The sequence below is a fragment of the Salmo salar genome, chromosome ssa09, assembly GCF_905237065.1.
Source record: "Salmo salar chromosome ssa09, Ssal_v3.1, whole genome shotgun sequence".
NCBI classification, from domain to species: Eukaryota; Metazoa; Chordata; class Actinopteri; order Salmoniformes; family Salmonidae; genus Salmo; species Salmo salar.
In genome coordinates this window covers 95,526,277-95,547,257 of record NC_059450.1, presented here as the reverse complement: position 1 = coordinate 95,547,257, position 20,981 = coordinate 95,526,277, and the positions used below count along the sequence as shown (strand labels likewise).

Sequence of the window (20,981 nt, the reverse complement as noted above, 5' to 3'; positions counted from 1 at the left end):
GAAAAACATGTAAAATCATGTGATTTTCTACATGTCCTATATTATGTGGTTTTTCTGTAAGGGCTAGCAATACCACTTAGCTAGAGTGACTGTTTTAGGTAATATATTGTAAATTACAACAACAACATAATCACATCTGCCATCCTTTCAAATGTTCATGTTCTGAGATCATGTCAAATGGTAATATCTATGTACAGTATGTTAAGTATGAATATGTTAATGGCCCTGCTAGCTAAGAAAACACACAAACCACAGGAGGGTTTGGTCTGACATCAACAACTGACCTGGTATGCACTATGGCCCTGTGGAATATGGGACAAACAAAAGAGCATATTGGCCTCTTTGCTGTTGCATATTCATGCCCGTGTCTGAGATCACTCAGCCAGCCAGGGAGGTTGCTCACTTGATCTGCCACAACTAAAGCACAGATGGAGACAGAGGTTTCCCACACGTCACCGGGGGGATTGACCTCTAAAACTACCGGCTGAGAACAGGGAGATAGACAGAGATAAAAGAAAAGGAAGGAAGATATGAGGGAGGGAATTAAAAGAGAGAAGGGAAGCTAGGGGAGAGGAAAAGAGGCTATGGTGCACTGAGCAGCATTGGCTCTCACCAAACAAAGCTCTTAGGATATTAAGATACCATATGGTGCCATAAATATGTAGTCTCTGAAGTATTTTTGACAAGCTTCCCTCTTTAGCGCCTACATCTGTAAGTCCTCTTAAACATTCATCTGACCTTCATTGGTAAGTCTCCTGTGTCTCCTATTAGGATTCAATGTGTGCTGTTATATCCTTTATCCTCTAGCTGCTTTAGGTAAAAGGTCAATGGAAGAGGCACGTAAAATCACTGTCTTTCACTTTCATGAACAAATAAAAACATCACAATCTGCTTTATCCTGTATTTTGGACTTTTTGTATTACAGGTTTATGCTCAGGGAGATTGAGTGGTGTCAACTTGCCATATGCTGCTTTTGTTAAGGCCAGGCTGACTTGAATGGATCACAACTGTGAATTCCACACTCGACAAAACATTTTCATTTCATGAGATAAATAAAAACATGAATGTTAATATTCTGGGGAGCATTAGAGAATTTATCTGAAATGTATCAATGTTAAAAAAGGAATCTATTGGAGCGAGAGTTTACAGACATGTCAAAACTAGGAAGTTGTAGCCAGTATTGTCAGTCATTGGCTGTCAGAGGTCCAATAATATTAAAGACCTAGTAACTGCCAATGATATTTAGGTATTGTTATGTTTGTTCCTTGTTTATTGACAAACCGGGGCGTAGGTCTAACTACTTTTAATGAACATATACTTCAGCTAGAAAACTCCTTATTTAGCCACATAGCCTGCTGGGTAATGTAGTCTAAATGTTATTAACACATAACAAACAGGTATACCTGATATAATCTTATTAATCCTAAAGGACATTGACTTCTTTCCTCTTTTATCTATTATCCTCTCCCGAAACCAAATTACAGAGATTTTTTTTAATCATATTGTATTATGAGTGATTAACCCTTTTATTCATTTAATTAACCTTTTGAGCTCTAGATTCTCACCAGACCTTGATTTACTTCACGTATAGGCTTTGAATAAGCAACACTTAACTGTCACATCTAATGCCAACAGGGAGGCCCCTACTTTTCAAACACTTCAGGTGACAGGAGATTAGAAATAGAGATAATAGATATACCATCATCCTGACATCTCTAAGGTGGTGCTGGTCTTTCAGTTTGAACAGCGCTGTCCCATTTTACACCAAAAGCATGTGTTTGACAGAATCTGACCAATTATCATGACCAATAATTACCCCATAAGAAACAAAAAAAAGTGATTAGACTCAAAATGCCTGACCAATATTTCCCCATAAGAAACAGATAATGATTCAATTCAACTCGCAAAGCCTTTTTCAGATTAGCAAGCCCTAAAATACACGAGATGAAATATAATGATTGAACAGCTGATTCGACACATTACAAGGACGGAGGAGAATGGTGATTTAATCATGAATTCATTCAGATTAGCTTAAAGGAGAAGTATTTCTCAGTGACATGGAATATATGAAATACACCATTAATACTGCCCCCCCCCCCCCGGCCAACATTACATTTTTTTTATCTGAATTTATCCGAATTTTTACCAAAACATTGGGTAAATATTTGTGCATATTTCAGGGGGTCTTTTAGTGCAGGGCATAACCAGTATGAGTGCAAAGCCATTCTGACAACTTGACAGGGAGCGTTACAAACAACAAGTGTTCCTGTGCTGGCTATGCAAATAGGCTTACGGATAATGTACCATGGGCAGTGTTGCTTTTAAATGGGTTTTAAATAAAAGATTGGTGAGGGAAATGAATATCTTCTCTGTGTGGGTGTCTCTTTAAATCACCATGTACACACCTCATCAGTGGATAGACAGTCATTTGTAAGAACTATGCTACAAGGGATTGAAAATGATAGACAGTAATCTGTAAACACTATGCTACAAGGGATTGAAAATGATAGACAGTAATCTGTAAGAACGGAAAAGCTTCAAGAGGGCAACAAGGCAACCCCCCCCCAAAAAAAAAAAAGAATCTGTGCAATTCTGTGAAGATTGACAAGTACAAAATTCAAGAATGTTACACGGCATCAAATAAAATCCATAAAAGATGTATGATAAAACTGCACCAGAATGTGTTATTTTAGATATGAACAAAAATCATGAAAATCAAAAGACAAAAAAACGAAACATAAAATAAACTACAAAGTAATCCCCGCATTTATAATCAAATCTATCGTACTGTATGAATGAATCCCATGCTATGACCATTAATACCGTTTCTCTACCACACCATAACGACTACCAATGATGAACCCTAACCTATATTAATACTGTCTCTCTACCACACCATAACGACTACCAATGATGAACCCTAACCTATATTAATACTGTCTCTCTACCACACCATAACGACTACCAATGATGAACCCTAACCTACATTACAACACCAACCACCTGCTTTAAAAAAGATCTGGCAAGCTCAGTGATTAAAGATTCTAATGAATTGGTTAAATGGGACTCAGCAACCATCTTTTACTGACTCTATCTAGCTACCCCCTCCTCCTATTGGTCCTAAGCCCTCGTCTAGCTACCCCCTCCTCCTATTGGTCCTAAGCCCTCGTCTAGCTAACTTCTGTTTCTATTGGTCCCAAGACCCTTTCTAGCTATCTCCTCTTTCTATTGGTCCCAAGCCTCCATCTTTACCTTGATCTTATTTACCCACCATACTGTCTCCACTCCATAGAGCTTCACCCCGCTCTGCTCCGCCTCACTCTGCTCTGCTCCGTCCCGCTCTGCTCTCCTCTGCCATATTGTCTGCCCTCAGCAAGGCCACCTCTCCTCACCTCCCTGGCCTTCATTTATTTATTAGGGCACTTCGCATTTGGTATATCTCTTAGGGAATCATAAGCCTCAGACCAGACACTAGCATTCAAATGCTTTTTGCTTTGCTCTACTCCTCATGCTGACAAAGCCTTCAGAGCCTCCATAGTCAAGACACCACTTAATATCTCCAGCACGCAACTGAAATCTGGGATTATTTAATGAGGTCTTATTATTCTGTAGTGGAAACTCTTGTGGGATACGTTTCCTACTATTTCAGGGGAAAGTGAACAGCTGATTGAAGCCAAATCAAACACTCTATGTTTGGTTTTCTCTGTCTGTCAGACATGCTAGTTTTTTTTCAGGTGTGTCAATCAAAAAAGCTTAGCGCTGCTTTAATCCGTTGGTCCTCAGCAAATACACCTGGGTAGAGTTCAATTAGTAGCATGGCCGACTTGATTCTCAAGCATGCTATTACTCTGCCACCAGCCTTCTCACTTAAGATTCTAATTTAAGACTAGTTCCCACCATTCCACTGCCACCATTATACTTTAAAGTGGAACATTAACACAAATAAGGTTAAAGGGTTTTATAGACATATAATACAAGATGGCAAAGGGACGTATAATCTGTCTTTCTGGGAAGTAAAGATAACTTCATTCAAATGAAATCTTCTTGGCCAAACTTCAGTTCTCTCCTTCCTCTCTGAGGTATTCTTCCTCAATATTCAATGCTGATGACATTAATGCACATGTGACTTTTTGTGAGGTTCAATCTCCTAGCTCCCTCCCGCTGCCACCCATCACCCTCCATCTTATCAACAAAGGGATAGTGGTACGGGGAGTGGGAGTGGGAACAATAGGTAGCTTTAGAAAATAAGTTATGAATTACCTGTCTGGTGTGGATTTGCCCAGGAGTCTTGAATCCCCCCTGACAGCTGCACTCTGAGACCGAGTACGGGTCTGAGCTGGTGGAGGAGCACTTGGAGTGCGAGTCACAGCCCACCACAAACGTGTTGTCTAGCGGGAGCTCCTGAATCACGTGGTGTTTATTGGGCGCCATCGGGGTCTCTGGTTTGATTTGGAAGGTTGGCTGGGGGGAAGCAGACTTGTAATGCTTGGCCAAGTCTGGGCTGTCAGGTTTGAAGGTGGTCGGCGTAGTGGCCCAGTTGTATTTCCCCATGGTCTGCTCATCTAGCTCCACAGGCAGGTCCAGGGTTCCATTAATGTGCTCCTGGCTGGGATCATCAGGCTTGGATTCTTCTATGCTGACAAAGTTCAAGAGGAGGCTCTTTGGAGATCTCTTCTTTTTCTTCTTTTTCTTTTTGATTTGACGGTTCTCCTGGTTGGGCGACACCCACTCGCCGCTCTGCTTGCCCTTCTGCACCACTTTGTGTCTGGGCGTCTGACGGCAGCGCACCAAGGCCGTCACGAAGATGACTAAGATGACTGTCATAGTCCCAGCTATAATAGCGATGACAACAATCACGTATCCGTTGGCTTGGGGTGTGACCTCACTGTCTCCCACGTTACGATCCAATGGAGTCTCCAAGCTCTTACGTAGCTGCTCTTGAATGAATGTAGCGTTGGATACAGTCTCGTTAATGAACAGGTGAATGAGGGCGATTGCGTGTAAGGACTCTGGCTGACCCAGGTCTTTGACTTTCACCACTAGCCTGTGTAAACCCTGATCGGCTGAGACTATCTTCTCCTGCAGAGTTATATTACCAGTTGTTTTGTCTATGGCAAACAGTCCTCTTGGTGATCCCCCAATGAAACTGTACTGCAGCTCAGCATTCATGCCAGTGTCATTGTCTATAGCGAACACTCTGGTGACCACAGACCCAGGGCTGGTGGTAGACTGGACCAGATCGTAAGAGTAGTTGGACGAGGGAATAACAAAAATGGGTCGATTGTCATTGACATCCACAACATTTATGGTGACCTTGGCGTATGAAGTGCTGGGTGGTTGCCCTCCGTCTATAGCCTTCACCATAAAAGTGTATGAGCTTTGCTGCTCTCTATCAAATGTGATGTTGGGTTTGATCACACCGGTCTGGGGATCAATAATGAAATTGTCTTTCCCGTTCAGAATGGACAGTGTTATGACAGAGTTGTCACCTGCGTCAGAATCTGTGACGGTGATCAGACCCACGGTCCCGTACAGAGGCAGGTTCTCAGGCACGTAGAAGTTATACTCAGGATGGGTGAAAGCTGGGCTGTTGTCGTTGAGGTCCTGCACTATCAACCTCACTGTGACATTGCTCTGCAGGGAAGTAGACCCATTGTCCCTTGCCATGACAGTGAACGAATACTTCTCCTGCTTCTCTCTATCCAGGCGTTTGCCAACGGAGAGGATTCCTGACCGTCGATCTATGTTAAACCCATCAGGAGCGTCAGGGCCAAGAGAATAAATAATCTCCGCATTATGTCCGCTGTCTGCATCCATGGCACTGATCTTTATGAGCTGCGTGGATGGATCATTGTTTTCTGGTATGGACAGCTGAATCTCAGGCTGAGGGAAGATGGGAGCGTTGTCATTCTCATCCTTAATTTTAATTAAAACCATCGCTGAAGTGTTCAAAGGAGGCTTCCCCGAATCCGACGCCACTATCTTAATTGCATATTCCCTGGTTGTTTCGTAATCTAGGGGGGCCGCAGTCTCCAGCAGGAACTGGTCATTAAATACTGGCTTTAACCTGAAAGGAACATCGTGGTCAGTATAACAAGTCACTTTTCCGTTCAGATCAGCGTCCTTGTCCGTCACTGTAATTAGGGCTATTTTTGTGTTGAGAGGAGCGTTCTCTGACAGTAGAACCGTTCCATTTACAAGGTTCATTATGTACCGAGTGTCTATGGACGGAACGTTGTCATTAATGTCCGTTACGTTGACGATAACAGCAGCTCTGGATGGGGTGGAGCTACCGTCGCTGGCTAGGACGATGAGTTTGTGGACTGGGGTGGATTCCCGGTCTAAAGGCTGCTTGACAGTGATCAGCCCGGTGGTGCTGTCTATGGCAAAATGCCTCTTGGTGGATGAGGAGATCTGATTAGAGAAGGAGAAGTGGATCTGGGCGTTGGAGCCGAGGTCTGTGTCTGTGGCGTGGAGCTGGGTGACGGAGGTTCCTATGGGGGCATTCTCGGGGATGGTCACCTCCACCTCACTGTCCTTGAAGACCGGTCGATTGTCATTGACGTCGGAGATGGTGACCTGGAGGATGGCCGTGCTGGACTTGGGTGGCGTTCCTCCGTCCTCCACCTTGATCTTCATGACGAAGGTGTCCTTCTGCTCGCGGTCCAGGCTCTGCTGGACAATCAGCTGAGGCCATCTGTCTCCCTCTGGGGTCTCGATGATGTCCAGGCCAAACTCACTCACACTCTGTAGAGACAAGGAGATAACGAAGAACACAGATAATTAGTGAGTTTCAGTCATATGTTACTGGACTACATGAAACTACTGTGCTGCGCTGTACATCCTGGAGCATGTTACTAATTGCTTTGTTATTCATCAGTGTGGGGACGTATGCATTCATAGCCTGATTTCTGGGGATTTCACATGCACTTCACCTAAAACATTACTATCTTTTATGACATGTTATACAGTGCTATAGCCTACAATTGGTCATGTAAACTGTCACTAGACTCACACAGCTGGTTTCATTGTCCAAACTTAACACAAATAAGCTGTAGTTTGTTTTAGCTTCAACAGATGTTTGTTCTCATTGCAGCAAAACACGTTGTGAAAGTTCTTTAATGTTCTCAAAATATTTGCTTTAAGACTAAATCCAGGGGAAAAGATCCACATATTACCGAAATACTGTTGGATGCTGAGAGCGAGGTAAACCGTTATTTCACTAACCAAAAAAGGTTAGCGCTTCTTTATGTTATAAACAAGAAACTAACAGATGGAATCTGCACATATAGTGTAATGTTTTAGCCCCCCTGCCTTCCACAGCGAAACTGCTTTGACACAAATTTGATTCAATTTTATCTTACTATCTTGCGTCTACTTTGGAATTGAGGAGACAGCTCACAAAATGTCAAGTTCATATGTGAGAGAGACAGTTGAAAGTGAAGCCACAGAGATAAGCTTTATGTATTAAAGGGACAGAGAGACTCCACATTAAACAGACTTTCACCCAAGGGGTGCTAAACCAGTAGGCCACAGTAAAGCCTGATGAAAATGAAAACAAATGCATGTAATCCCCATGAGAAACTGACTCTGACTGTTCAAAGTAATTGCCTTCCCCCCCAAAAAATGTATCACTATTATTTATGATTACAGATCAGCTATGTGGTAAAGATGGGTCCTGGCATATTTGCAATCGTTTTGATTTAGAGAGGGAGAGGGAGAGGGAGAGGGAGAGGGAGAGGGAGAGGGAGAGAGAAATCCTAGAACCTAAATGAGACACATGCATTTTAAGAAACAAAGAGGGTCTTTGAAGGTCTTTCAGTCAGAAGCAGTTTAATGCTAAAACAAGAAAAAAACATCGTCTTTAAAGAGATAAGCTTCATGCTGTACATAATGTTGTAAGAGATTACTCTGTCTAGGCACAGCTATGAAACGAGATGAAGATACATACATTCTGACTGTGAAAGGTACAATTTAGACCAAATGTGTTCATTTGACAACACAGTAGGTTTAGAACCAGAATCCTTCCTGTACCAATATAGCAAGGACCATGGCAGAGGGCAAAAGGCCAATACTATGTCCTGGTAGCTGCAGCATAGACATGTTGTACAGGGTTGTTGTTGGTGATGGGGGTTCACTTGCTGTGAATGTTGTCACCAGTCTGAACCACTGCCAAGTGACAGAAGTCCTTCCAGAAACCAAAGCAGCACTAACTGAATGAGGATTGTCAATTTATCGAGACTTGACATACATCTATTCTTTCTACAGTCTGAGTTCCATAGAAGATGAGTTCTAGTAGAAGATGAGTTCCATAGAAGATGAGTTCTAGTAGAAGGTGAGTTCTAGAAAAAGATGAGTTCTAGTAGAAGATGAGTTCTAGAAGAAGAGGAGTTCTAGTAGAAGATGAGTTCTAGAAGAAGATGAGTTCTAGTAGAAGAGGAGTTCTAGTAGAAGATGAGTTCTAGTAGAAGATGAGTTCCCTAGAAGATGAGTACCGTAGAAGATGAGATCTAGTATAAGATGAGTTCTAGTAGAAGATGAGTTCTAGTAGAAGATGGGTTCTAGTAGAAGATGAGTTCCAGTAGAAGATGGGTTCTAGTAGAAGATGAGTTCTGGAGAAGATGATTTCTAGTAGACGATGAGTTCCATAGAAGATGAGTTCCGTAGAAGATGATTTCTAGTTGAAGATGAGTTCTAGTAGAAGATGAGTTCTAGAAAATATGAGTTCTAGTAGAAGATGAGTTCTAGAAGAAGAGGAGTTCTAGTAGAAGATGAGTTCTAGAAGAAGATGAGTTCTAGTAGAAGAGGAGTTCTAGTAGAAGATGAGTTCTAGTAGAAGATGAGTTCCCTAGAAGATGAGTACCGTAGAAGATGAGATCTAGTAGAAGATGAGTTCTAGTAGAAGATGAGTTCTAGTAGAAGATGGGTTCTAGTAGAAGATGAGTTCCAGTAGAAGATGGGTTCTAGTAGAAGATGAGTTCTGGAGAAGATGATTTCTAGTAGACGATGAGTTCCATAGAAGATGAGTTCCGTAGAAGATGATTTCTAGTTGAAGATGAGTTCTAGTAGAAGATGAGTTCTAGTAGAAGATGAGTTCTAGTAGAAGATGAGTTCCGTAGAAGACGAGTTCTAGTAGAAGATGAGTTTGAGAAGAAGATGAGTTCTAGTAGAAGATGAGTTCTAGTAGAAGATGAGATCTAGTAGAAGATTAGTTCTAATAGAAGATGAGCTCTAATAGAAGATGAGCTCTAGTAGAAGATGAGTTCTAGTGGAAGATGAGTTCTAGTAGAAGATTAGTTCTGTAGAAGATGAGTTCTAGTAGAAGATGAGTTCTAGTAGAAGATGAGTCTAGTAGAAATGAGTTCTGTAGAAAATGAGTTCCAGTAGAAGATTAGTTCTGTAGAAGATGACTTCTAGCAGAAGATCAGTTCTGTAGAAGATGAGTTCAAATAATAGATGAGTTCTAGTAGAAGATGAGTTCTGCAGAAGATGAGTTCTGTAGGAGATGAGTTCTGCAGGAGATGAGTTCCACGAGAAGATGAGTTCCAATTGAAGATGAGTTCTAGTGGAAGATGAGTTCTGTAGAAGATGAGTTCTACTAGAAGATGAGTTCTGTTGAAGATGAGTTCTAGTAGAAGATGAGTTCTAGTAGAAGATGAGTTCTGTAGAAGATCAGTTCTAGTAGAAGATGAGTTCTAGTAGAAGATGAGTTCTACTAGAAGATGAGTTCTGTTGCAGATGAGTTCTAGTAGAAAATGAGTAATAGTGGAAGATGAGTTCTGTAGAAAATGAGTTCTAGTAGAAGATGAGTTTGAGAAGAAGATGAGTTCTAGTAGAAGATGAGTTCTAGTAGAAGATGAGATTGTCACGTCCTGGCCAGTATAAGGGTTAATTGTCATTGTAGTTTGGTCAGGACGTGGCAGAGGGTATTTGGTTTATGTGGTTCGGGGTGGTGTTTTTGTAGTAAGGGCATTTGATTTCGGGGTTTTTTGGGCACTGTTTGAGATTCATGTATTCTATGTTTAGTCTAGGTAGTCTGTGTCTATGTAGAGTTTATTGGCGTGGACTTCCAATTGAAGGCAGCTGTGTGGTGTTGCCTTTGATTGGAAGTCCTATATTAGTTGGGTGTGTTTGTCTGTGTGTTTGTGGGGAATTGTTTTTGCACTGCGTTTAATAGCCTGCAGAACTGTTGCACTGTCGTGAGTATCTCTTATTGTTTTGTCAAGTGGATGCTTTACTCCTTTTTTTTGTAATTAAAATATGAGTATCCATATTCCCGCTGCATTTTGGTCTTCCCTGCAACACCACGACGAATATCGTGACAGAATTCCCCACCAAACCAAGACCAAGCAGCGGAGAGAGGAGCGGCACGCTCAGTATATGGACTATGGGGAAAGATGGACTTGGGAGGAGATTTTGGATGGGGCTGGACCTTGGCATCAGGCTGGGGAATACCGTCGCCCACGGGAAGAGATCGAGGAAGCGAAGGCTGAGAGGCGGCGGTTTGAAGCCATGGCGAGGAAGCCGGAGAGGCACCCCCAAGATTTTTTTGTGGGGGGGCACACGGGTAGTTTGGCTAGGCCTAGGAAGAACCATAAGCCAGCTACCCGTGAGTACATGGAGGAGCGTAGGAGGTGGAGAGCGCCGTGTATCGCTGAGGTGCGCAATATCTCGCCTATACGCACGCACGCACAGCCCAGTCCGCCCTGCACCAGCACCCCACTCGTGCAGGGCTACTAGTCTCATCCAGCCAGGACGGGCTGTGCAGGCGGTGCGATCACGGCCACCTGCGCGCCTCCATGGCCCAGTCTTTCTGGTTCCTGCCTCTCGTGCTTTCTCGGAAGTGAGTACCTCCGGGCTGGCACGTCCAGTACCAGCCCCACACACAAGGCTTCTAGTGCGTCAGTTCAGCCCCACCAGTCCAGAGTCGCCAGAGTTGCTCGCCAGTCAAGAGTCGCCAGTGCTGCTCGCCAGTCAAGAGTCGCCAGAGCTGCCCGTCAGTCAAGAGTCGCCAGAGCTGCCCGTCAGTCAAGAGTCGCCAGAGCTGCCCGTCAGTCAAGAGTCGCCAGAGCTGCCCGTCAATCAAGAGTCGCCAGAGCTGCCCATCAGTCAAGAGTTGCCAGAGCTGCCCGTCAGTCAAGAGTCGCCAGAGCTGCCCGCCAGTCAGGAGTCGCCAGAGCCGCCCGCCAGTCAGGAGCTGCCAGAGCCACCGACTAGTCAGGAGCTGCCAGAGTGGCCAGACTGCCCGGAGCTGCCAGAGTGGCCAGACTGCCCGGAGATGCCAGAGTGGCCAGACTGCCCGGAGCTGCCAGAGTGGCCCGACTGCCCGGAGCTGCCAGAGTGGCCCGACTGCCCGGAGCTGCCAGAGTGGCCCGACTGCCCGGAGCTGCCAGAGTGGCCCGACTGCCCGGAGCTGCCAGAGTGGCCCGACTGCCCGGAGCTGCCATAGTGGCCCGACTGCCCCGAGTCTGCCAGAGTAGCCCGACTGCCCGGAACTGCCAGAGTGGCCCGACTGCCCTCCGGAGCTGCCAGAGTGGCCCGACTGCCCTCCGGAGCTGCCAGAGTGGCCCGACTGCCCTCCGGGTCTGCCAGAGTGGCCCGACTGCCCTCCGGGTCTGCCAGAGTGGCCCGACTGCCCTGCAGGTCTGCCAGAGTGGCCCGACTGCCCTCCGGGTCTGCCAGAGTGGCCCGACTGCCCGGAGCTGCCAGAGTGGCCCGACTGCCCGGAGCTGCCAGAGTGGCCCGACTTCCCGGAGCTGCCAGAGTGGCCCGACTTCCCGGAGCTGCCAGAGTGGCCCGACTTCCCGGAGCTGCCAGAGTGGCCCGACTGCCCTCCGGAGCTGCCAGAGTGGCCCGACTGCCCTCCGGGTCTGCCAGAGTGGCCCGACTGCCCTCCGGTCTGCCAGAGTGGCCCGACTGCCCTGCAGGTCTGCCAGAGTGGCCCGACTGCCCTCCGGGTCTGCCAGAGTGGCCCGACTGCCCTCCGGGTCTGCCAGAGTGGCCCGACTGCCCTCCGGGTCTGCCAGAGTGGCCCGACTGCCCTCCGGGTCTGCCAGAGTGGCCCGACTGTCCTCCAGCCCAGCCCGACTGGCCCGTCTGCCCGGAGCTGCCGGGGTGGCCCGTCTGCCCGGAACTGCCAGAACCGGAGCCACCTCCAGATATAGGTGGGTTGGGGAGGGGGGGGGTGAAGCACAGTGCCGTCGTTGACGGCAGCCACCCTCCCTTCCCTCACCTTTAGTTTAGGGGGATTTTTTGTTGTTGTTTGGGTTTTTTTGTGTTTTTCTTGAGGTGCTTCCGGGGTTAGCACCTTTAAGGGGGGGGTACTGTCACGTCCTGGCCAGTATAAGGGTTAATTGTCATTGTAGTTTGGTCAGGACGTGGCAGAGGGTATTTGGTTTATGTGGTTCGGGGTGGTGTTTTTGTAGTAAGGGCATTTGATTTAAGTATTTCTGGGTTTTTTGGGCACTGTTTGAGATTCATGTATTCTATGTTTAGTCTAGATAGTCTGTGTCTATGTAGAGTTTATTGGGGTGGACTTCCAATTGAAGGCAGCTGTGTGGTGTTGCCTTTGATTGAAAGTCCTATTTTAGTTGGGTGTGTTTGTCTGTGTGTTTGTGGGGAATTGTTTTTGCACTGCGTTTAATAGCCTGCAGAACTGTTGCACTGTCGTGAGTATCTCTTATTGTTTTGTCAAGTGGATGCTTTACTCCTTTTTTTGTAATTAAAATATGAGTATCCATATTCCCGCTGCATTTTGGTCTTCCCTGCAACACCACGACGAATATCGTGACAGAGATCTAGTAGAAGATGAGATCTAGTAGAAGATGAGTTCCGCAGAAGATGAGTTCTAATAGAAGATGAGTTCTGTAGAAGATGAGCTCTAATAGAAGATGAGTTCTAGTGGAAGATGAGTTCTAGTAGAAGATTAGTTCTGTAGAAGATGAATTCTTGTAGAAGATGAGTTCTAGAAGAAGATGAGTTCTAGTAGAAATGAGTTCTGTAGAAAATGAGTTCCAGTAGAAGATTAGTTCTGTAGAAGATGACTTCTAGCAGAAGATCAGTTCTGTAGAAGATGAGTTCAAATAATAGATGAGTTCTAGTAGAAGATGAGTTCTGCAGAAGATGAGTTCTGTAGGAGATGAGTTCTGCAGGAGATGAGTTCCACGAGAAGATGAGTTCCAATTGAAGATGAGTTCTAGTGGAAGATGAGTTCTGTAGAAGATGAGTCCTACTAGAAGATGAGTTCTGTTGAAGATGAGTTCTAGTAGAAAATGAGTAATAGTGGAAGATGAGTTCTGTAGAAAATGAGATCTGTTGAAGATGAGTTCCAGTAGAAGATGAGTTCTGTTGAAGATGAGTTCTAGCAGAAGATCAGTTCTGTAGAAGATGAGTTCTAATAATAAATGAGTTCTAGTAGAAGATGAGTTCTGCAGAAGATGAGTTCTGTAGATGATTAGTTATAGTATAAGATGAGTTCTAATAGAAGATGAGTTCTAGTATAAGATGAGTTCTAGTATAAGATGAGTTCTAATAGAAGATCAGTTCCAGTAGAAGATGAGTTCTAATAGAATATGAGTTCTAGTATAAGATGAGTTCTAATAGAAGATCAGTTCCAGTATAAGATGAGTTCTAGTAGAAGATGAGTTCTAGTAGAAGATGAGTTCTGTAGAAGATGAGTTCTAGTAGAAGATGAGTTCTAGTGGAAGATGAGTTCTAGTAGAAGATGAGTTCTAGTGGAAGATGAGTTCTAGTAGAAGATGAGTTCTAGAAGAAGATGAGTTCTAGTAGAAGATGACTTCTAGCAGAAGATCAGTTCTGTAGAAGATGAGTTCAAGTATAAGATGAGTTCTAATAGAAGATGAGTTCTAGTAGAAGATGAGTTCTAGTAGAAGATGAGTTCTAGTAGAATATTAGTTCTAGTAGAAGACGACTTCTAGCAGAAGATCAGTTCTGTAGAAGATGAGTTCTAATAATAGATGAGTTCTAGTAGAAGATGAGTTATGTAGAAAATGAGTTCTAGTAGAAGATGAGTTCGAGTAGAAGATGAGTTCTAGTGGAAGATGAGTTCTAGTAGAAGATGAGTTCTAGTGGAAGATGAGTTCTAGTAGAAGATGAGTTCTGTAGAACATGAGTTCTAGTAGAAGATGAGTTCTGTAGATAATGAGTTCTAGTAGAAGATGAGTTCTAGTGGAAGATCAGTTCCAGTATAAGATGAGTTCGAATAGCAGATGAGTTCTAGTAGAAGATGAGTTCTAGTAGAAGATGAGTTCTAGTAGAAGATGAGTTCTACTAGAAGATGAGTTCTGTTGAAGATGAGTTCTAGTAGAAAATGAGTAATAGTGGAAGATGAGTTCTGTAGAAAATGAGTCCTGTTGAAGATGAGTTCCAGTAGAAGATGAGTTCTGTTGAAGATGAGTTCTAGCAGAAGATCAGTTCTGTAGAAGATGAGTTCTAATAATAGATGAGTTCTAGTAGAAGATGAGTTCTGCAGAAGATGAGTTCTGTAGATGATTAGTTATAGTATAAGATGAGTTCTAATAGAAGATGAGTTCTAGTATAAGATGAGTTCTAGTATAAGATGAGTTCTAATAGAAGATCAGTTCCAGTAGAACATGAGTTCTAGTAGAAGATGAGTTCTGTAGATAATGAGTTCTAGTAGAAGATGAGTTCTAGTGGAAGATCAGTTCCAGTATAAGATGAGTTCTAATAGCAGATGAGTTCTAGTAGAAGATGAGTTCTAGTAGAAGATGAGTTCTAGTAGAAGATGAGTTCTACTAGAAGATGAGTTCTGTTGAAGATGAGTTCTAGTAGAAAATGAGTAATAGTGGAAGATGAGTTCTGTAGAAAATGAGTTCTGTTGAAGATGAGTTCCAGTAGAAGATGAGTTCTGTTGAAGATGAGTTCTAGCAGAAGATCAGTTCTGTAGAAGATGAGTTCTAATAATAGATGAGTTCTAGTAGAAGATGAGTTCTGCAGAAGATGAGTTCTGTAGATGATTAGTTATAGTATAAGATGAGTTCTAATAGAAGATGAGTTCTAGTATAAGATGAGTTCTAGTATAAGATGAGTTCTAATAGAAGATCAGTTCCAGTAGAAGATGAGTTCTAATAGAATATGAGTTCTAGTATAAGATGAGTTCTAATAGAAGATCAGTTCCAGTATAAGATTAGTTCTAATAGAAGATGAGTTCTAGTATAAGATGAGTTCTAGTATAAGATGAGTTCTAATAGAAGATCAGTTCCAGTATAAGATGAGTTCTAATAGAAGATGAGTTCTAGTAGAAGATGAGTTCTAGTAGAAGATGAGTTCTGTAGAAGATGAGTTCTAGTAGAAGATTAGTTCTAGTGGAAGATGAGTTCTAGTAGAAGATGAGTTCTAGTGGAAGATGAGTTCTAGTAGAAGATGAGTTCTAGAAGAAGATGAGTTCTAGTAGAAGATGACTTCTAGCAGAAGATCAGTTCTGTAGAAGATGAGTTCTAATAATAGATGAGTTCTAGTAGAAGATGAGTTCCAGCAGAAGATGAGTTCTGAAGATGATTAGTTATAGTATAAGATGAGTTCTAGTATAAGATGAGTTCTAATAGAAGATCAGTTCCAGTAGAAGATGAGTTCTAATAGAATATGAGTTCTAGTATAAGATGAGTTCAAGTATAAGATGAGTTCTAATAGAAGATGAGTTCTAGTAGAAGATGAGTTCTAGTAGAATATTAGTTCTAGTAGAAGATGACTTCTAGCAGAAGATCAGTTCTGTAGAAGATGAGTTCTAATAATAGATGAGTTCTAGTAGAAGATGAGTTATGTAGAACATGAGTTCTAGTAGAAGATGAGTTCTGTAGATAATGAGTTCTAGTAGAAGATGAGTTCTAGTGGAAGATCAGTTCCAGTATAAGATGAGTTCTAGTAGAAGATGAGTTCTAGTAGAAGATGAGTTCTAGTAGAAGATGAGTTCTGTAGAAGATGAGTTCTAGTAGAAGATGAGTTCTGTAGATAATGAGTTCTAGTATAAGATGAGTTCTAATAGAAGATCAGTTCCAGTATAAGATGAGTTCTAGTAGAAGATGAGTTCTAGTAGAAGATGAGTTCTAGTAGAAGATGAGTTCTAGTAGAAGATGAGTTCTAGTAGAAGATGAGTTCTAGTAGAAGATGAGTTCTAGTATAAGATGAGTTCTAGTAGAAGATGAGTTCTAGTAGAAGATGAGTTCTCGTAGAAGATGAGTTCTAGTAGAAGATGAGTTCTAGTAGAAGATGAGTTCTAGTAGAAGATGAGTTCTAGTAGAAGATGAGTTCTAGTAGAAGATGAGTTCTAATAGACGATGAGTTCTGTAGAAGATGAGTTCTAGTAGAAGATGCGTTCCAGTAGAAGATGAGTTCTTGTAGAACATGAGTTTTAGTATAAGATGAGTTATATTAGAAGATGAGTTCCAGTAGAAGATGAGTTCTAGTAGAAGATAAGTTCTAGTATAAGATGAGTTCCCGCAGAAGATGTGTTCTATTAGAAGCTGAGTTCTAGTATAAGATGAGTTCTAGTAGAAGATGTGTTCTAGTAGAAGATGACTTCTAGTAGAAGATGAGTTCTTGTATAAGATGAGTTCTAGTATAAGATGAGTTCTAGTATAAGATAAGTTCTAGTATAAGATGAGTTCCCGTAGAAGATGTGTTCTATTAGAAGCTGAGTTCTAGTATAAGATGAGTTCTAGTAGAAGATGTGTTCTAGTAGAAGATGACTTCTAGTAGACGATGAGTTCTAATAGACGATGAGTTCTGTAGAAGATGAGTTCTAGTAGAAGATGAGTTCCAGCAGAAGATGAGTTCTGTAGAACATGAGTTCTAGTAGAAGATGAGTTCTAGTGGAAGATGAGTTCTAGTAGAAGATGAGTTCTGTAGAACATGAGTTCTAGTAGAAGATGAGTTCTGTAGATAATGAGTTCTAGTAGAAGATGAGTTCTAGTGGAAGATCAGTTCCAGTATAAGATGAGTTCTAATAGCAGATGAGTTCTAGTAGAAGATGAGTTCTAGTAGAAGATGAGTTCTAGTAGAAGATGAGTTCTAGTAGAAGATGAGTTCTAGTGGAAGATGAGTTCTAGTAGAAGATGAGTTCTAGTGGAAGATGAGTTCTAGTAGAAGATTAGTTCTGTAGAAGATGAGTTCTAGTAGAAGATGAGTTCCAGTAAAACATGAGTTCTTGTAGAAGATTAGTTATAGTATAAGATTAGTTATATTAGAAGATGAGTTCCAGTAGAAGATGAGTTCCAGTAGAAGATGAGTTCTATAGAGGAAGAGTTCTAGTAGAAGATGAGTTCTGTAGAAGATGAGTTCTAGTAGAAGATGAGTTCTTGTAGAAGATGAGTTCTAGTAGAAGATGAGTTCTAGTATAAGATGAGTTATATTAGAAGACAAGTTCCAGTAGAAGATGAGTTCTATTAGAACACGAGTTCTAGTAGAAGATGAGTTCTAATAGAAGATGAGTTCTATTAGAAGATGAGTTCTAGTATAAGATGAGTTCTAGTATAAGATGAGTTCTAGTATAAGATGAGTTCTAGTAGAAGATGAGTTCCCGTAGAAGATGCGTTCTATTAGAAGCTGAGTTCTAGTATAAGATGAGTTCCAGTAGAAGATGAGTTCTATAGAGGAAGAGTTCTAGTAGAAGATGAGTTCTGTAGAAGATGAGTTCTAGTAGAAGATGAGTTCTGTAGAAGATGAGTGCTAGTAGAAGATGAGTTCTAGTAGAAGATGACTTCTAGCAGAAGATCAGTTCTGTAGAAGATGAGTTCTAATAATAGATGAGTTCTAGTAGAAGATGAGTTCTGCAGAAGATGAGTTCTGAAGATGATTAGTTCTAGTATAAGATGAGTTCTAGTATAAGATGAGTTCTAATAGAAGATCAGTTCCAGTAGAAGATGAGTTCTAATAGAATATGAGTTCTAGTATAAGATGAGTTCAAGTATAAGATGAGTTCTAATAGAAGATGAGTTCTAGTAGAAGATGAGTTCTAGTAGAATATTAGTTCAAGTAGAAGATGACTTCTAGCAGAAGATCAGTTCTGTAGAAGATGAGTTCTAATAATAGATGAGTTCTAGTAGAAGATGAGTTATGTAGAAAATGAGTTCTAGTAGAAGATGAGTTCGAGTAGAAGATGAGTTCTAGTGGAAGATGAGTTCTAGTAGAAGATGAGTTCTTGTGGAAGATGAGTTCTAGTAGAAGATGAGTTCTGTAGAACATGAGTTCTAGTAGAAGATGAGTTCTGTAGATAATGAGTTCTAGTAGAAGATGAGTTCTAGTAGAAGATGAGTTCTGTAGAAGATGAGTTCTAGTAGAAGATGAGTTCTAGTAGAAGATGAGTTCTAGTAGAAGATTAGTTCTGTAGAAGATTAGTTCTGTAGAAGATGAGTTCTAGTAGAAGATGAGTTCCAGTAAAACATGAGTTCTTGTAGAAGATTAGTTATAGTATAAGATTAGTTATATTAGAAGATGAGTTCCAGTAGAAGATGAGTTCTATAGAGGAAGAGTTCTAGTAGAAGATGAGTTCTGCAGAAGATGAGTTCTGAAGATGATTAGTTCTAGTATAAGATGAGTTCTAGTATAAGATGAGTTCTAATAGAAGATCAGTTCCAGTAGAAGATGAGTTCTAATAGAATATGAGTTCTAGTATAAGATGAGTTCAAGTATAAGATGAGTTCTAATAGAAGATGAGTTCTAGTAGAAGATGAGTTCTAGTAGAATATTAGTTCAAGTAGAAGAAGACTTCTAGCAGAAGATCAGTTCTGTAGAAGATGAGTTCTAATAATAGATGAGTTCTAGTAGAAGATGAGTTATGTAGAAAATGAGTTCTAGTAGAAGATGAGTTCGAGTAGAAGATGAGTTCTAGTGGAAGATGAGTTCTAGTAGAAGATGAGTTCTTGTGGAAGATGAGTTCTAGTAGAAGATGAGTTCTGTAGAACATGAGTTCTAGTAGAAGATGAGTTCTGTAGATAATGAGTTCTAGTAGAAGATGAGTTCTAGTAGAAGATGAGTTCTGTAGAAGATGAGTTCTAGTAGAAGATGAGTTCTAGTAGAAGATGAGTTCTAGTGGAAGATGAGTTCTAGTAGAAGATGAGTTCTAGTGGAAGATGAGTTCCAGTAAAACATGAGTTCTTGTAGAAGATTAGTTATAGTATAAGATTAGTTATATTAGAAGATGAGTTCCAGTAGAAGATGAGTTCTATAGAGGAAGAGTTCTAGTAGAAGATGAGTTCTGTAGAAGATGAGTTCTAGTAGAAGATGAGTTCTAGTAGAAGATGAGTTCTAGTGGAAGATGAGTTCTAGTAGAAGATGAGTTCTAGTGGAAGATGAGTTCTAGTAGAAGATTAGTTCTGTAGAAGATGAGTTCTTGTAGAAGATGAGTTCTAGTAGAAGATGAGTTCTAGTATAAGTTGAGTTATATTAGAAGACAAGTTCCAGTAGAAGATGAGTTCTATTAGAACACGAGTTCTAGTAGAAGATGAGTTCTAGTAGAAGATGAGTTATATTAGAAGATGAGTTCTAGTATAAGATGAGTTCTAGTAGAAGATGAGTTCTATAGAGGAAGAGTTGTAGTAGAAGATGAGTTATGTAGAAGATGAGTTCTAGTAGAAGATGAGTTCTAGTAGAAGATGAGTTCTAGTAGAAGATGAGTTCTAGTAGAAGATGAGTTCTATAGAGGAAGAGTTCTAGTAGAAGATGAGTTCTGTAGAAGATGAGTTCTAGTAGAAGATGAGTTCTGTAGAAGATGAGTTCTAGTAGAAGATGAGTTCTAGTAGAAGATGAGTTCTTGTAGAAGATGAGTTCTAGTAGAAGATGAGTTCTAGTATAAGATGAGTTATATTAGAAGACAAGTTCCAGTAAAAGATGAGTTCTATTAGAACACGAGTTCTAGTATAAGATGAGTTCTAGTAGCAGATGAGTTATATTAGAAGATGAGTTCTAGTATAAGATGAGTTCTAGTATAAGATGAGTTCTAGTATAAGATAAGTTCTAGTAGAAGATGAGTTCCCGTAGAAGATGCGTTCTATTAGAAGCTGAGTTCTAGTATAAGATGAGTTCTAGTAGAAGATGTGTTCTAGTAGAGAATGACTTCTAGTAGAAGATGAGTTCGAATAGACGATGAGTTCTGTAGAAGATGAGTTCTAGTAGAAGATGCGTTCCAGTAGAAGATGAGTTCTTGTAGAACATGAGTTTTAGTATAAGATGAGTTATATTAGAAGATGAGTTCCAGTAGAAGATGAGTTCTAGTAGAAGATGAGTTTCAGTAGAAGATGAGTTCTAGTATAAGATAAGTTCTAGTATAAGATGAGTTCCCGTAGAAGATGTGTTCTATTAGAAGCTGAGTTCTAGTATAAGATGAGTTCTAGTAGAAGATGTGTTCTAGTAGAAGATGACTTCTAGTAGAAGATGAGTTCTAATAGACGATGAGTTCTGTAGAAGATGAGTTCTAGTAGAAGATGAGTTCCAGCAGAAGATGAGTTCTAGTAGAAGATGAGTTCCAGTAGAAGTTGAGTTCTTGTAGAACATGAGTTCTAGTATAAGATGTGTTCTAGTAGAAGATGAGTTCTGTAGAAGATGAGTTCTAGTAGAAGATTAGTTCTAGTAGAAGATGAGTTCTAGTATACGATGAGTTCTAGTAGAATATTAGATCTAGTAGAAGACTAGTTCTGTGGAAAATGAGTTCTGTAGAAGATGAGTTCTAGTAGAAGATGAGTTCTGTAGAAAATGAGTTCTGTTGAAAATGAGTTCTAGTAGAAAAATGAGATATAGTAGAAGATGAGATCTAGTAGAAGATGAGTTCTGTAGAAAATTAGTTCTGTTGAAGATGAGTTCTAGTTGAAGATGAGTTCTAGTAGAAGATGAGTTCTGTAGAAAATGAATTCTGTTGAAGATTAGATCTAGTTGAAGATGAGTTCTCGTAGAAGATGAGTTCTAGTAGAAGATGAGTTCTAATAATAGATGAGTTCTACTTGAAGATGAGT

At 41.2% G+C, this 20,981-nt stretch overlaps 1 protein-coding gene across 3 annotated transcripts in view; it reads right to left on the bottom strand.

Moving 5' to 3' along the window:
• LOC106612267 (protocadherin-11 X-linked) overlaps positions 1-20,981 on the bottom strand; it is a 267,425-nt gene that overhangs the window by 219,565 nt on the left and 26,879 nt on the right. For all 3 annotated transcript variants that reach the window (XM_045724242.1, XM_045724243.1, XM_014213274.2), the window contains exon 3: positions 4,261-6,747. In XM_045724242.1, coding sequence (XP_045580198.1) covers positions 4,261-6,747 — 2,487 coding nt within the window. The remainder of the gene's footprint in view (positions 1-4,260; positions 6,748-20,981) is intronic.